The sequence below is a fragment of the Geospiza fortis genome, unplaced genomic scaffold, assembly GCF_000277835.1.
Source record: "Geospiza fortis unplaced genomic scaffold, GeoFor_1.0 scaffold78, whole genome shotgun sequence".
Lineage (NCBI taxonomy): Eukaryota > Metazoa > Chordata > Aves > Passeriformes > Thraupidae > Geospiza > Geospiza fortis.
In genome coordinates, this window is record NW_005054339.1 from 3,313,045 (window position 1) to 3,328,773 (window position 15,729).

General features: G+C 44.1%; 1 protein-coding gene across 1 annotated transcript in view; it reads left to right on the forward strand.

Annotated features, from left to right (window-relative positions):
- The window catches only part of FANCD2 (FA complementation group D2), a 37,207-nt gene that overhangs the window by 14,147 nt on the left and 7,331 nt on the right, over positions 1-15,729 (forward strand). The window contains exons 19-37 of the mRNA XM_031058243.1: positions 406-466; positions 1,144-1,269; positions 2,119-2,192; positions 2,281-2,421; positions 3,402-3,502; positions 3,803-3,918; positions 4,623-4,731; positions 5,209-5,307; positions 6,215-6,324; positions 6,528-6,674; positions 7,818-7,934; positions 8,771-8,899; positions 9,098-9,213; positions 10,702-10,815; positions 11,365-11,492; positions 12,810-12,909; positions 13,624-13,746; positions 14,504-14,597; positions 14,990-15,061. Of these exons, the coding sequence (XP_030914103.1) occupies positions 406-466; positions 1,144-1,269; positions 2,119-2,192; positions 2,281-2,421; positions 3,402-3,502; positions 3,803-3,918; positions 4,623-4,731; positions 5,209-5,307; positions 6,215-6,324; positions 6,528-6,674; positions 7,818-7,934; positions 8,771-8,899; positions 9,098-9,213; positions 10,702-10,815; positions 11,365-11,492; positions 12,810-12,909; positions 13,624-13,746; positions 14,504-14,597; positions 14,990-15,061 (2,077 nt within the window). The remainder of the gene's footprint in view (positions 1-405; positions 467-1,143; positions 1,270-2,118; positions 2,193-2,280; positions 2,422-3,401; positions 3,503-3,802; positions 3,919-4,622; positions 4,732-5,208; positions 5,308-6,214; positions 6,325-6,527; positions 6,675-7,817; positions 7,935-8,770; positions 8,900-9,097; positions 9,214-10,701; positions 10,816-11,364; positions 11,493-12,809; positions 12,910-13,623; positions 13,747-14,503; positions 14,598-14,989; positions 15,062-15,729) is intronic.

Below are 15,729 nucleotides of genomic sequence, written 5' to 3' on the forward strand. Positions count from 1 at the left end.
TTAAAACTCTCTTCTGCATACTGTTGTGTTTGGTATTTCAGCCTGTGCAGTGCTGTTCACCTGCTGCTGGTCTCAAAGGCATCCAAAATTCCTTGTTAATGCCTATTTGTGGATCTCTTGACCACACAACCTGTTGCTTGGAAAAAAATGGAATGCTAGGGGACTGACTACAGATCAGCTTCTGACTCTAGGCTGAATGACCTGAGGTGCTCTGTGTTTGAGTCCAGGGAAGTCTAAAAGAGAAGAAGTCTCAAACAGCACCAGGTGTTTTCCTAATGTGTAGCAAAGAAATCTTTTTAATGTGTAGTTCTCTGATTTCTGGAGAGAGAACCTTGTGTGTGTGTGATGGGTTTTGCTGTGTCTTGAGTTCTGTGCCACAACAGTAAGGTTATCAATTGCTTCCAGGAGTGAAGGAGATGCTGCTTCACTGGAGAGACCAGAGCTGAACAGTGAGCGTGATGAGCAGGTGAGTACCAAGAACAGGACAGTGCAGGACACAGGGAGGACATGGTCAGCTAGGAGGGGTGACTGGAAATGCAGTCTTAGCTGAAGTACTGTGTGGGTCTGGGAGTTGGCTTTCCTGAGCCTGAGATTCTTGTACATTGACTGCAGAGCCAAGAGCCTATTAAAAATGGTTTTGGAGAAACAAAGGTGCCTGCTGGTGTTGCCTCTGCTACACCAGAACAAGCAGCACTGCAGCTGTTTAGTGAAAGTCTTCTGTTCAGTTGTTATTTCAAATACAAAGGAAAGAAGCAGGACAATCTGCTTCAGTGAGCCAAAGGTGACCACGGCCATCCTCTCAGCTTTGGCATCTGTGCCTTTCAGGCCATCCAGAGAAAGTATTTCTGTTGCACAGGATTGGCCTAGCAGCCTTTTTCCTTAGTTTCTGTTAAAGAGCCTTCTTCTCTGCTGACAGTCTATTTAAGAGTGATCCTGAGCAGACTCTTTGTGTTATTTCATGGCAGAGGACACTAAAAGGCCCGTGTTCCTTCTTAAATCTGTGTCTATTCAAGAATATTCACCATGGATTATTACTCTAGAGATGAAGCTTTGAATATGCCTCACAATAAATTAATGTTAAAAGGACTGAAGGTAAAAGCTTGAATTGGATCCATTACCAATTTCTGCACTGTTTCCTTTCAGCTGTCTACCCTGCTGGACCTTGTGGGCTTCTGCTGTGAGCAAACACCAGAGGTCTTGGCTCTGTACTACGATGAATTTGCCAATTTGATTGAGAAGCAGAAGGGCAATTTGGACTTGCAGCTCCTAGTATGTTGCAGAGCATATTGAACTTAATCGCTTACATGAATTCTTCAGGAAGAATGTTGGTTTTCAAACATTGGCATGACAGAGTCAATTTGAGGATTTCACTCTAGTCTGGGAACTTGCTTTGTTCTGTGAGAGATTGGTCAGATACAAAATCCTTATTCAGCTCTCTTGGCTTTTTTTGATTGTAGCAAATTCCTCATTAACAGAAATGTGCTCATGTACTTTAACAGCTTCTTTTTTGTGAAATTTTACATGACAATTTTACATGACAAGGGGAAGCCTTTTAAAGGAAGCTAAGTGACATTTTAGAGCATGCTGTTCCTATTCATAGACAAAAATAGAATCTAAAAGAACTTTACATTTAGTATAGAAATTGGTTTCTGGGTCACACTATTAAGACTATCTGATCCCTAAGATCTTGGAAGAGCCACAGTCATTAATGGTAATAATTGAATAAATAAATGGTATTTATGGTGATAGCAAGAGGTTTGTGAAGGCCCCTGGACAACTCTCTTCCTGCTGGGAGCTCCTTTTACATGTGGGCTGCTTTCCTCTTCCAGCCAGCTGCTCTGCCTCTCTGCATCACTCTGGAACTTGTAGTCAAGCCCACATCCAAAGAGCAGGGAAGAAATTGGTTGTGCACACCTAGCAATGTTTCCTGGCTCTGTCTCTAAAGGCAGCCCTTGGCTCTCCTTGCAGACCAGGGGGCTTCTTTACTGTGATGGTTCCAGGACACTTTTGTTTGGCCTTACCTTCTGCTTCTTACCTTCCACTGCTGCTGTTGGAGCTTTCTTCGCTGAGCCCCTTTGCTGACCAAGGTTTTTTTTTTTTTCCCTTTCTTTATAACAGGATGAGTTTGGGAAGAGTTTGGTGGAGGATTTTCCCAGTGACTTTGTTGTGGATCTCAGCCCCTCAGTGCATGGGTATGCTAATCACAAATAAAGCATTGGTAGTGTTTCTGTCACTGAGAACTGAAGTTGCCAACAAGATGTTGTCTGTCTTTCCTTGCAGTTCATTCTTGTTCCCAGTGAAGTCCTTGTACAATCTGGATGAAGATCAAAGTCAGGATGCAATTGCCATTAACCTCTTGCCATTGGTGTCACAGAGTGAGCTTGGCAGGGTCACGGCCGGAGCAAATAACCAGAGTAAAAGGTATTTGACCCTTACCTGTGGGATGGCTGCAAAGATGAAGGAAGTGTTCTCATTTGTGCACTTCAGGTGCCTGATAAGGAGCTGGCCAGAGAATTTACCAATTTCCAGTGTTCTTCTCCTTCTTTTGATGTTAGACATACTCAGATAGGTTTGGAGGCATAGTCTGGTTGGGAGCTGGCCGTCTGTTCTGGCTTGGGCTGTTCAGGTGATCTTGGGTGTGCAATGATGATAGACAGTACTAAACCCACAAACATGCAGCCATGATGAAAGTGAAAATGAAATTCGACTGAAGAATCAGGGCATTGTCTTTGGCAAATGGAGCATGAAGCCTGTAAGATGTAAAAAACTCTTAAGTAAACGGGAGGATGCCAAAGTTAAAAGAATAATAAGAGTCATAGACTTGCTAAGGTTATAAAAGGCTCTTTTTTTTTTTATTTGCCCCTGCGCATAGTTTGTAATTGTTGTCATAAGATTTTGTTGAGATTTTAGTTGTTCTTTAAAAAATGCATGATCATTTTAAAATGAGAGAAAATACAGCTGCTTTGCATGCATCTATGGAAAAATGTTAATCTTCATCACTCAGAATTGGAGCAGTGGCATACTGTGAAACATTGAAGGAGGTTTCTCCACTGCTTATAACTGTGTTGTGCACACAACTCTTATTTCTTAGAGTTCCTTCTGAGTTACTCAACTTTTGATTTCCACCAGAAGTAAATTTGACCCCATTTTTTGTTCATTGTAGCCATTTTTCTGCCCTTACATGCTTTTCTAGAAAACTGGTAATCACCAGTTATTAATTTGTGGGAGTTTTTTTCTAACCCATATGGTGCATTCTGCTCTTTGCTGCTGGGACTTGCAAGAAGCAAAATAGAAGGCATAGGCAAGGTGGCCTGGGAAGGACACAGGACATAGTGGAAAAGTGATGGGCATTCTGGAGATATATAAAACATCAAACCCACTCCATTTCTTTTCTCCCCCAGGGCAGTGTCACCCCTGTGTCTGTCACCCTGCTTCCGGTTACTGAGGCTCTACACTGCAGAGCAAAACAGTGGAAGCCTGGAGGAGATTGATGCCTTACTAGGTATGGGAAATGCACTTCTTACAGAGCCTGCCTGCCTTGCTCCTGTGCCAGATCTGCACAGATTTCCTCCAGCTGCAGGAGGAGTTGTGCATTTTGTGAGGAGACTGAGATGCTCTGTGCCCACCAAGTGGAAGGGAGGCAGGGGAGACAGCTGCTGTGTCTGGGGATGCAGTGGCTGATGGGCCTTACTCCAGAGAGCCACTGGAATTGGTGCTGGCTTTGATAAGAGGCTTGGTCTATGCAAAAACCGAAGCATGGGTAGCACACAGTCCAACCTATACTTTTCTTGCTCTGTGCCAGGTTGTCCCCTGTACCTGACTGACCTGGAGGTTGAAGGGAAGCTGGACTCTCTGTCCAAGCAGGAGCGGGAATTTCTGTGCTCACTCCTGTTCTATGCTCTCAACTGGTTCCGGGAAGTGAGTAGAGCTTTGTCTGCAGGTTCTGGAGTGGAGGGATGAGGGAAGCCCAGGAGGGCAGAGATTGGTCAGCCAGGAGAGGGGAAGCTGGAGGGGAGGGAATGTTGTGGTCTTCTACTGTGGTCTTTGTTACCCAACAGAAAGGTTGTGCTTCACTTTCAGAGAGGCTGTAAAATTCCTCTCTTGGAGTGCTCTGTACTCTCTGTTCTACACCTCTGTGAGCTGACAGAAGAGTAAAGTGCAGTGCCTTCAAGCAGATTTGGACAGTGTATTGGTCAGTGGGATTTTTCCTGCTGGGGTTCTCATAACATGAGAAGGGCAGATTTGGTGCAATTCCACATTCCCAGTCCTTCTGCTCTCCTCCCAGGACTGCCTCTTTCCTGGCAGACCTGGGAAGTGCCAAGGGATCTTCAGAGCCACAGGTATCACAGAACCTGACAATGTGCTGTCTGCTAATTCCTCTTGTTCAATTAATATTTTATCTATAGGTGTTGTCCTCTTGTTTTTTTTTAGTTTGCACCAATTGTATCCATGTTCCTACGGACTTCTGAAGAGCTTTGTTCATGCAGTCTGAACCTGGTCACACAGGCCACCTGTGCTGTGTTGTGTATTTATTCAGGACTTGAGAATGTCATGCAGAAAAGAAAAAGTAGCAAAGTGGGTACAAATCTCCCTGATTCAGTGAGCTTGGTTTGTGTCTCTAGGTTATAAATGCCTTCTGCCAGCAGCAGGATGCTGAGATGAAGGGGAAAGTTTTAACTCGATTACAGAACATCACAGAGCTGCAGAATGTGCTGGGAAAATGCTTGGCAGGTGAGTATGAAATATTTGTACATTCTGGGCCTGTACCAGGGGTTGCCTTAGACATCAATGGAGGAAACAAATGGTAACACACACTGCAGTTTTACAGTTTTAAAAGTTTGTGCGTGGACAGCTATAATTTTCAATTTGTCCAGATCCAAACTGCTCTTCTTAATCACTTCCTCAGTCAGGAGCACACAAATTACACATTCTAGAGTCACAAGCACACAAACTTTAGCAGATCCCCCAAGTATTGACACACCTTGTCCATCTCCCAGTAGCCTGCCCAGATCTCAGGCATTCTAATCTGCTCCCCTACTCACTGCTGATCCAGCTCACTGCTCATTAGCAGGTAAATTCTTACACTTACCACTCCACACTTTCACCAGGACAGTGAAATTTATGATACTTCCTTTAGATATGTATCTGGCCTGTATGTTGTCATTCAGAAGCTGAATTAACCCAGTTTCTACATTTTGGCTCTTTCAGCAACCCCTGGCTATGTCCCACCACTAGCTACTTTTGACTCTGAGGCCCTGGAGGCTGTACCATCCGTGAATGCTGCTGGTCCAGCCAGGAAAAGAGGTGGTAAAGAAAATTTAAAATGTTTGAGCAAACAGATGTGAGGGGGGTTGGCTGGCAGATTGCACTTGTGTGTGCCTAAAGCACTAAATTCTTGGCAAAGTCTATCTAGCTGGAAATTTTACCTCATCAACTCCTGTTGCAGCTGAAGTGGAGATGGAACAATAACCTGCACCAAATAGGTGTTGGATAGTCTGTCTCCTTGGGAAAGCTGCTGCATTTAACAGTGAAAATCCAGGGCTTTCATTGATTGCTTTCACCTGCCAAGTACTTTCTGCAGAAGCAAGTTCTGTCTTTGATGGGTTTGTGGCATCATCTGGTGCTGAATCTGTGGCTTGAGCTGTCTTGTAAACCCCTGAACTTTAGGTTGTACCTAACCAATCTCCTGGGAACCTTGTCATGGCTCTGCTGCACCAGGAAATCTTTCCTTCATCCTTTCCTGTTGCTAGCTCCCACAGAGAAGACAGAACTTCCCTCTCAGTTTTCCAGCTGAATCAGATTTGCTTTGTTCTTCCTGTCTCTAGTTCTGTTTCTAGATTAGATTTATTTCTAGTTTAGATTAGCATTTCCTGGGAACTTGTCTGCCTTAAGCCAAAGTGGATAAAAATTCACATTTCATTCAATAAGAACAGCTGGAGGAGGCCACAGATCAGAATGCCTTTCCCTCCTGTGCCAAACCCATTGTGCAGGGTCTGAGCCTGTTATGCAGGAGCATGTTGGAGGCAGAAGGAAAGTTTTGACAAGAGGAGGATCCATCACTTTAGATATGTATTTTGAAGGAGCACTTCATCTATGGACCTGTGCTCCACGCTTTCTTAGTGCTGGTTAAAGTCCAGCCTGTGCTGGCCCCAAGTGCTCCTAGTGCTGAGCACAGTGTGCAGCCTTTGAGTCTGAAGTTGCTGTTCTGTTTAAGGAAGGAAAAAGAAGGCTGATGGCAGCAAAGCTGGCTCTGCAGATCGTTCTCAAGCAGAAGACAGTTCTGAGGGAAACCAGCCTGATACTGAGCTCTCTGAGCTGGACAAGGTAGGTGTGCAGCCCTGGGCACTTGCAAGGAAGCCAGAACAGGGAAGATGCCATGGAAGCAGAAACAAAAGCTTTGAGAGAGGGTTGTTCATTCCAAAGTTAATCACAGTCAGTGATTCAGTTCTGCTTTCTGGCACCTGCCTCCCATCAGAATTTTGTAAATTATCCCTGCAGAGGCCATTCTCCTGCAATTTCCTTTTCAGAGTGCTGCTGACAGAGAGGCAGGAAGTCCTTTGGCACAGCTGCAGAGCTACCGCCCATACTTCCGAGAGCTGGACCTCGAGGTGTTCACTGTGCTGCACTGTGGGCTGCTCACAAAGTCTGTCCTGGACACAGAGATGCACACAGAGGTGAGTGGAGCAGCCTGAAGCCCACACTGATGAGGCTTTGTGGAATGGCCTCTCTCAGGGGCCTTGGCCCTCCCTGTTCCACTGAAGTGCACAACAGGTTGGTGATAAGATGTGTTGGCCCAGGGCTGTGAGCTGGGGACCAGGAGAGCATTTGGCCCCAAGTACTTCAAGGCACTGAGAAAAAGAGACTTTCCTGTGAAGAATAGACATGTCATATAGTAATGTAAAAAAAAAAGCTAGTGTAAATATTGCATAAAAGGTGAAAGATACTGTATAACATGTATAGACCTAATGGAAAGAAAGGGGCTTTAATACTGAGCACAGGTAAGATACAGGATTGTAAATACTCTAAGAATTTACAAGCCTGTATTAAGTATTAAGCCTGTCAAAAAGAACCTATGACATGAAGTAAAGCCTTTATTGCAAAAACTCAAGTGTCTCAAGGCATCAGGAGATCATAAACAACACAAATGTTGGACTGGAGTCATGGAGGTGCTCTCAGTGAGCAGGGTGCTGTGTATCATCTGGGAGCTTGTAAAAACTGCATTGCTATGGCTGTGGAAAATAGATGTGCTTAATTTTGTTAATACCCTCATTGTAGGCAGGCCGACTCCATCTGGAGTCTCATTTTGTCAGGCTACAGTAAATGCATGAGATGGGAAAAGGCCATGGCAGGCTGGAGCACAGCCTGGTCTGCCCTTGCAGACAGCTGTCTCTGTGCATGCAGGTCACAGGCCAGCTGGAACACTGTTTGACAAGTCTCTTGGGCTATGTGGCATTCTTTCAAAATACTTCTTGACTGTTACTCAGTTGGTGAATTCTGTGACTCTCTGGACTTAAATCTCTCTTTATCTTTAGGAGTTTATTTCAATGTCAATGTATATAAATCTGTTCTTTCTCAGTTGTTAAGTTGTACTGACATTGCCTCAGCTGTTTAGAGCATCAGGATGGCTTCATGCTTTGAGTAACCAGAGCCAATGCCCCATCCCTGCCATGGGGGAGCATAAAACCAAGCATCTACCAAATAAGTCCCTCCTGAGGTTAACCTAGTCCAGGAGTCATAACTGGAAACAGGGTAAACTTGAGCTTCAAGGCACTACAGTTACATCTGGGTCCTGGAACTGACTGTTCTTTTAATTGCAGGCTCGTGAAGTTGTGCAGCTGGGGCCTGCTGAGCTTTGCTTCCTTTTGGATGACCTGTGCTGGAAGCTGGAACATGTGCTGCCCTCGGGTTCCACACGGAGGGTGCCCTTTCCAAAGGCAAGAACAGCAGCAGGCTATGGGTCCTGGGCTGAGGCAGAGCACTTCAGGGGCTTCCAGGCTTTTCCTGAGAAATGTTTTTCAGAATTACTTTCACTTGTTAGTTAAATGGAAGTGTGACACCCAGCTGTGTGCCAGAGCAGCACTTGCTGTTTCAAAAGACTTGTGTACACTGCTCTTGCTGAAGTGTTTGCAGCATCTGGTTCTCTGCATGTCTCAGGAAGGGATATTTAACTGAGGCAGTCTTGTAGCCTCAACTCAAGTGCCCCTTTTCCTAGCCCTCCCTGGGGACACTGGCTGTGCTGTTCAAAGTTAGCCAGGCCAGATGGCTGCAGCAGCCAGCAGAAGCTGCTGCATCCATGGCTCTGCTTTTTGTGCATTAGAAACCCCCCTGAGTGTAGAGACTCCTTGCTGATGCCTTCAAGAGGAAAATAAATGCGTGTCCCACTGCATCAAACTGAGAAATGCACTGCAATTGGCTGGGCTTTTCATAGTCATTGTTCTTTCTCCTTGTCTTTCTAACTATCTTAATTCTCACATGCAGAGACTGTCTTCTCTTAGTGTTTGAGTAAAGTATTGGATTCTCTGATCCAACCTAAATGATTCTGTAAGAGAGCTGTGTGTCAGATCAGTTTTATCCTTTTAGTCAAGTGTTATCCATTTGTGTGAGTTGGTGGTGCTGGTTCATCAGAAGGCAACTTTCCTACCCTGTGACCCTTCCTGACCCTGTATGGCATCAGGAATTGCACTGCTTGGCGGCAGTCTGAGATGTAACAATTGAAGTTATTCTCAAGAGAGGCTAATGAAACAATTTTTATCTTTTGGGTTTGCTGCAGGAAAGAGGCAACAAGGATATTGGCTTTTCCCATCTGTGTCAGAGATCTCCCAAGGAAGTTGCTGTGTGTGTGGTTGATCTACTCAAGCCATTGTGTAAGCACATGGAGAACATGCATAACTACTTCCAGGTTAGTGGACAGCAATTTTGACCAAAAAAACCCTAAAGTTTTGTCTCCTGTAAAGATACTTTTAATTTTGTTTGGGCGGAAAAAAGAGTCACTTTGTGTTTCTTCAGGTTTTTTAACATGGAATTTATGGAAATGGATTCTTGTGCCATTATCTTTGTTTGGAATAGTGTTTAATGGATTATTTGATCTGTATTAAAGGCGGCTGTACAAAATAAGGGTGCAGAAGATGAACCAGGAGAGAACATCCAGGAGCACCAGCTGATGTCCTCCTGCTACCAACTGCTGTTACTGACTTTTCGCTCCTTATTTTCTTGGTGAGTTTAAAAGAAAAGTCCATAGTTGTACCCATTTATTGCTTCTTCTTGTTTCTTTTCTTTAAAGTGTTTGCACCCTACCAAAGGCCTATCAGCCATGAAAAACAACCCACTGCAGTGGGTGGAGACTTCTAAGCACATCTTAGTTAAGCCAGGCTTCATTGCCTGATTCTGAGCAGTGCTAAAGCTGTAGGTGATGAAGCACTGAAGTGGGTAGAATTCAATCTGGCTTTTGGGTCAAGATCAGCATAAGGGGCACACTGGCACACCTAGCTGTGCAATTTCCAGTCTGCCTAGGGATCTTGGATTTTCTTACCCATCCTTTCCCATTTCCTTCCCCTCATCCTTTGCCAAATTGTCACTGCCTGAATCCTGAGTGATGAAAGAATTTCTTTGGCCAATGAGAAAGGATGAATGTGTATATCACTGGCAAAAAGCCAATGCTGTTGATGCATTCAAGCTGGATTCATAAATATCCAACTCAGAAATGCTTGTGCAGCCTGCAGACTTCTGCATCTGCTAATATAATCCAGGATAGTATCATAAAAGTTTCCTTCTACACCCCAATTATGGATTTGCATGTGGAAAGCATTTTACCTTTGTTATACTTGAACAGTAGTAACTGCATAAAAAGAGATGTCTGAGGTCTGCCTCCTGTTGACCTCTGCTGGAGCCCGAGGGCTCCTGACCATTCCCAGATTTGTCATTTCCTCTTTAGCCACTGTGAGTGGTGGTTGTTTCTGAGTTCATCTATTTTGTAAATCAAAGAACCTGGTCAGTTTTGTACCAGACAACTCGAGGTCAGTTTTGCTGTCCAGTATAAAATCTGTTTTGCTGCAGGTCAGACAGCCATATATATTGGGGTGAGCTGTCCAGCCACTGAAATTCAACAACCAAATTGCAGCTCTTTTTACATTTGTTTAGTCAAGGCCTCTTACATTGCCAATGGTTAATAAATTGTGTGGTACAGATGCACTTGAGCATTAGCATTATTAAGTCTACCTGTTCAGTCTATAGAATTGGCATGTGGATGTATTTGATTATTTCTAGCATACATATCCTCACAGACACTGGGAGTTCAGAGAAATAATGAAGATGTCTAGAGTTTTCCCCCTGTTAGGCTCCTACCAGCTGCTCAGGAGGTGACCACCCGTGATCACTGCATTGCACAGCCACTGTCATTATACATCCTGTGGTTTAGGTCTGCATAGCATTGGTTTAGTATATATGGACCTCCACTTATGGGAAATGGCCTCTCCTGACCAAGCTAGATCTGCAGTCTAACTGAAAAGCTGATATTGTTTGTGCTCAATGCTTTCCATTCCCCGAGTTTTCAGTTTTTTGTGTCCCTTTATAACTTTCATATTGCAGGACTTATCATGACTATCCAGCTTCTCTATTTTTCATCTTGGTGAATAGGCTTAGATATGCATTTGCATCTGATATCTCTTCTGATCTGATGATGAACTGGATTTTTTCCCCCCTCAGGAATGGTTTTTCTCAGCATGAAAATACTGACTTGCTGAGGTCAGCTCTCCAGGTGCTTGCAGACAGACTAAAGCCAGGAGAGACAGAGTTTCTTCTTCTTGAGGAACTGATAAGGTAGAATCTATATTTCACAAGGTTTGAAATGAACAAATTTCAGGGATTTTTCTCTGTTTTGTGTGGGCATTATGGGCAAATGTGTGTTTGGGAGCTCTCATAGAGACTACCCTCACTTCAGGCAGAGCTTTGTATTTAATTGAATGGCAGTGTAGTCAAACTTCATTAAAGGGTTAAAAAATGTAAAGCATGCATCTGTGGATCTCATTTTTTTGTATGCTGAGACAAGGATATTAGTAAGGATATTCCCAGAAGGAATGGCTATGTTCTGGAGAGTTAAAATGCTTCCAGGTACACTAGGCAAAAGCAGTATATAAAACTGTTGCTAGACTCAGAGTGGCTGGGGCTTGAGAGAATTTTTCAGTGATTGAATTCCTATGTATTAGTGGCTGATCACCCCTTCTTCAGAAGGGCACTGCCAGAGACAAAACACTGGGATACGGAGACCTTGGATCTGAGATAGTCTAATGATTCCTTTTTATTTATGTGTATCTGAGACATTACCCTGTCTGCACTTTTTTTACCTTTTCCCTTTCCTCTCATCCCCAGTGAGAGTTTTCAGTATCTCCTGAATTTCCAGCAGAGTGTTCCCAGCTTCCAGTGTGCCTATATCCTCACTCAGCTCCTGATTGCCATTGCTGAGAAACCCATGTCTGGCTGGAAGAGGGAGAAAATGGGTAATGTGTGAAGAATCACTCATCTCAGATGAGTTTTTGTGTGGTCTTTGCCTTTTAAGGGAGAGATTTCCCTTTCACATCCTGGTAATCTTACTGGGTGAACAGTCCTAGCCATTAATAAGGGGAACAGCAGTAAATATAGTGGACACTCTTTGGGATTTGTTGTGTTGTGCCTCAGTCACATGCACACAGGCAGATTCCAGCTCTCTCAGCTGGTGTTTTTAAAAATCAGAGCTTCACAACTTTCAGGAGTTCTAAGTATGAGCCTACTGTTCAGTGTTGGTACCAGTTCAATCACTGGTTATGGAGGTGAGTGATCACAGACTTGATCTGATGTAACTTCCTACTGTAAGTACAGATGTCTGTGACAGCTTGCTTCCAAAATTTATTGAAATGAGCTGCAAATACAGCTGTTACTCCAGGGCAGAGAGAGGAAAACCTGTAAATTCTTAACCCCATGCAACAAATGTTTCCCTTCTCTCATAGATTAGGACCCATTACATAAGAGAAATAGCAGATGAAGGATAGACATGGTTGCAGGGAATATACAAGAAAACTACTTGATCTCCACTTCAGCACACACTGAAATAAAGACTCCAGACAGTTGCCTCTCTCAGCCATTCTTTGTCATACTAAGACACCTCCAGAATTTGTCCTTCTCCAATCCACATAGCCACACAGAATTGTAACTTCCCTCCTTAAAGACAATTTTGCTATTTTAAACAGTCCCACGTTGGGAGAATGACTGAGTGTGGCAGGCAATAACCTATTTTAACTAATCATTTCCTGGTTTTAAACATTTCTGCAAGAGACAAGCAGGTTTGTTAGCAGTTTTGATTTCAGAAATCTGTAGACTTTAAACTTGTCTGTTCACATTTATTACTATAGTGCTGTGGCCAAAAGGCCAAGTCACTTGTTATTGGAACTCCATTTCTAGAAATGGATACCCTAAGGGTTGCACATGGCCTAATTAAAAACAAATAGATGGCACACTGTAGGAGCTACAAGGAGCTAAACAAATAAGGTTTAACTTAAGTTTGTCAGAAGTGGCCAGAGGTGGATGATGGTTCTGATGTGAGCAGGTATTCCAGACCAGGAACATGCTGGATGTGCAAATATTTTGTTATCATGATATATGTCCTTGTGGCCTTGCAGCTTTTTAGGGAAAATGCATTCTGACTTAGAAAGGTCAGGCACATGAGGGGGAGTGATATTGTGATTGTTCAAAAAATCATTTGAACATGCAGATTTTATATGGAAGAAGGATTTTTTTAATTAATATTTTTCTTTCACTAAGTTACCCCTTATGTTTCCCAGCTTCTCTGGCAAAGCAGTTCCTCTGCCAGTCCTGGGTGAAGCCCGGTGGAGACCGAGAGAAGGGCACCCAGTTCAACAGTGCCCTGCACACCCTGCTCTGGTAAGGCTCAAGCCATTCCCTTAGGCACACCAGGACACTCTATTTTTTTAGTGATTACTGTTGCTACAGAGGAATGGCCCCTCTGAATCATAACCCTCATGCTTGCACAGCTTAGCCTAAAGCCCTGTTTCTACACTGTTTCTAAAGCACAGTTTCTTTCATGGTTTGAGGTCCAGCTGAGCAGGACCTCAGGATTTCCTCATCAGGTCCTCTGTCACTTGTGTCAGGAAGTTCTCATCAGTGGCCTCCAGGAGACTCCTGGATTGCTTATGCCCTGCTGGGCTGTCCTTCCAGCAGGTGTCACAGTGGTTAGTGTGCCATGAGGATCATGGGGGTACTCCTGGCTGTCTGTAGAAGGCTTTGTTGGCTTGTTCCTGATCCAGGTTGCCCATAGCAGAGAGCCATTTCAGTGTCACCCATACTGATTGGGTGTTCTCTCTCAGAAAGGGCAATTCCATCTCATCCTCTTCCCAGCCTGTCCTTCCTGAATACTAAAATGGGGGAATAGTGAATCCATGTATGTTTCAGGTCATGGTAGCTTTTAATGACATCACTGTGACAGTTCTAAGTAGTGCTTTGGGTTTCCTGCATGTGATTGCCTTTGGCAGGGAACAGCTTGACAGTTTTAGGCCACATGTTTCAGGTAGGGCAGTGTTCAAGGCCTTGTTGTGTCATTCTGTATCTACTGATCAGCTATGTTGGTTTTGGATTTAGTGTCTACCTGGAGCACACAGACAACATCCTGAAAGTCATAGAGGAAATCTCCAGTGTTGGTGTTCCTGAACTGATGAACTCTGCCAAAGATGCATGTTCTTCTACTTACCCTACCCTAAGCAGGTAATTGTAGCAATGGAAACTTTGAATTCTATGATATACATAATGATATTTTCTGCTTTTAAATATTTAGTTTTCTTATTTTGTGGCCTATTGTGATTTCATGTTGGTACTGTGGTGGCTACTCTGGACACTTGTAAACATTGTTTTGGCACTTTGCAACAGGTAGCATGGGGTAGCTTTATGCCAAAGTGGAATGTCCTGTGCTTAACATGATGCTGAGTTTATTGCTGTGAACCATTTTAACTGGAGAATGAACTGCTGTCTGTCATCAGTGTTGTCTCTGTGGTATAAAGCACTCCAAAAGTCAGCCCCAGAGGCCTGGGGTGGCTGTGTAGGCAATCTGGGCAGATATGCAGTGTGCAAAAACACACTCAGAGTGCTTCTGCCCCAGCATGGGAATATGGAACCAGGGATGAAGAAAGTTCCTGCACTCTGAAACTTCCAAAATCATCTTATGCTGAGACCTGCAATCCTTCCACTGTGCACCCCTGCAGCTACAAGGAAGTGGTGGTGTCTAAGTGTCATTCACACTGAGGAAGTGCTAGTGACTTGCCAGGATTCTCCATCTGTCTGGGAAATTGGGCTGGGCTATGAGTCCTATGAGACCTGTTTTTGAGTCCTAGGACCGATCTTCTGTGATTTCCTACTGAGAAGGATGCCCAGCTGGGCAATCTTTGAGTTTTCTGTATCATTCTGGTGACAAAGAGCCTATCAAAATGCTCAGAGCTGACTTGGAGTTTTTTCATTTTCTCCATAGGCAGACATTCCCAGTTTTCTTCAGAGTAATGATGGCTCAGCTGGAGAGTTCAGTGAAAAGCATCCCAGCTGGGAAACCATCAGACTCAAGTGAGGTAGGAATATCAATACACTGGACTCTGTAAGGGGAAGAAACTTAGGTTAAACTGGACAGTACAATAAACAGAAGCTGCAACCAGAAAATAGGCATTAATCAGCAAAATACTAAACTGTGCAGTTGGTCTGCACACCTGTGTGGGAGGACAACAATGTTTTGCAACCAAGAGCTGCTCTGAGAGCAAGCAAGTTAACTCCTAGCACTTAAAGCCACTGATCAGGCTGGAATTGCAATGGAGTGTTTCTGCTGTGATAAATATGCTTGGGGTGAAGCTTTGTTCCTTTGTCTTCAACAACAACAGTGCTTTGGGTACAGCAAATGCTGAAAGCACATCCAGCAAAGTGAGAGGAAATGCAGCCTCCTGGGTTCTTGTCCCCTTGCATCCCATAGGTGCAACTGGAGAAGCTGCTGCGTTGGAACATCGCTGTGCGGAACTTCCACATCCTCATTAACTTGGTCAAGGTGAGGTTCTTGTTGGTTTTCTGCCTTTGCCTCCAAATTCTCAGTAGGGCCTGGTGTTCCCAGGCTCAGGAGCACTGGGGAAAAACCAAGTGTGGCTGACTAGTGGAACAACCTGGAGGTGATAATTAAAGCCAGTTATAATCTGTGCCCAGTCCCACTGGATGAAATATCCCCTTCTGTCAGTTTTGGAGCTGGTTCATTCAGTGTCTCTGGAGTGTGATGCTGTTTGGGCCAGAAGGTGATAGGTACAGCTCCACTGTTCTCCTTGCTTAGATTGATCATTATTGTTTATTTTTACATATCTGAAGTGATAATTGGCAAGCCCAGGTTTTTCTATACAGCAGCATTCACTGGAAGCCTACCTGTGCTCCAGATGCCTTTGGAGAGCATAAACAGTAGAGCTGGACCACTTAGTTCAGTTTTGCCCATAGTTCAGTTTAGTACATAGCAGCACCAGGGTTACCTTCATATTATTTTGCCCATCTCAGTTTTGCTTTGTCTGTTCTGTGATTATTTGCCCATCATCTAGGCTTGGGTCTCTTGAGTCCCAAACTGTTAAGAACTTTAGACTCGTTGAGATAATTTTGTGCCATCTGCAAAAGGTGCACCTTAGATCACTGAACAGCAATCCTGCCAAGGGCTTCCAGCTGAGAGCCAGCACAGTTCAT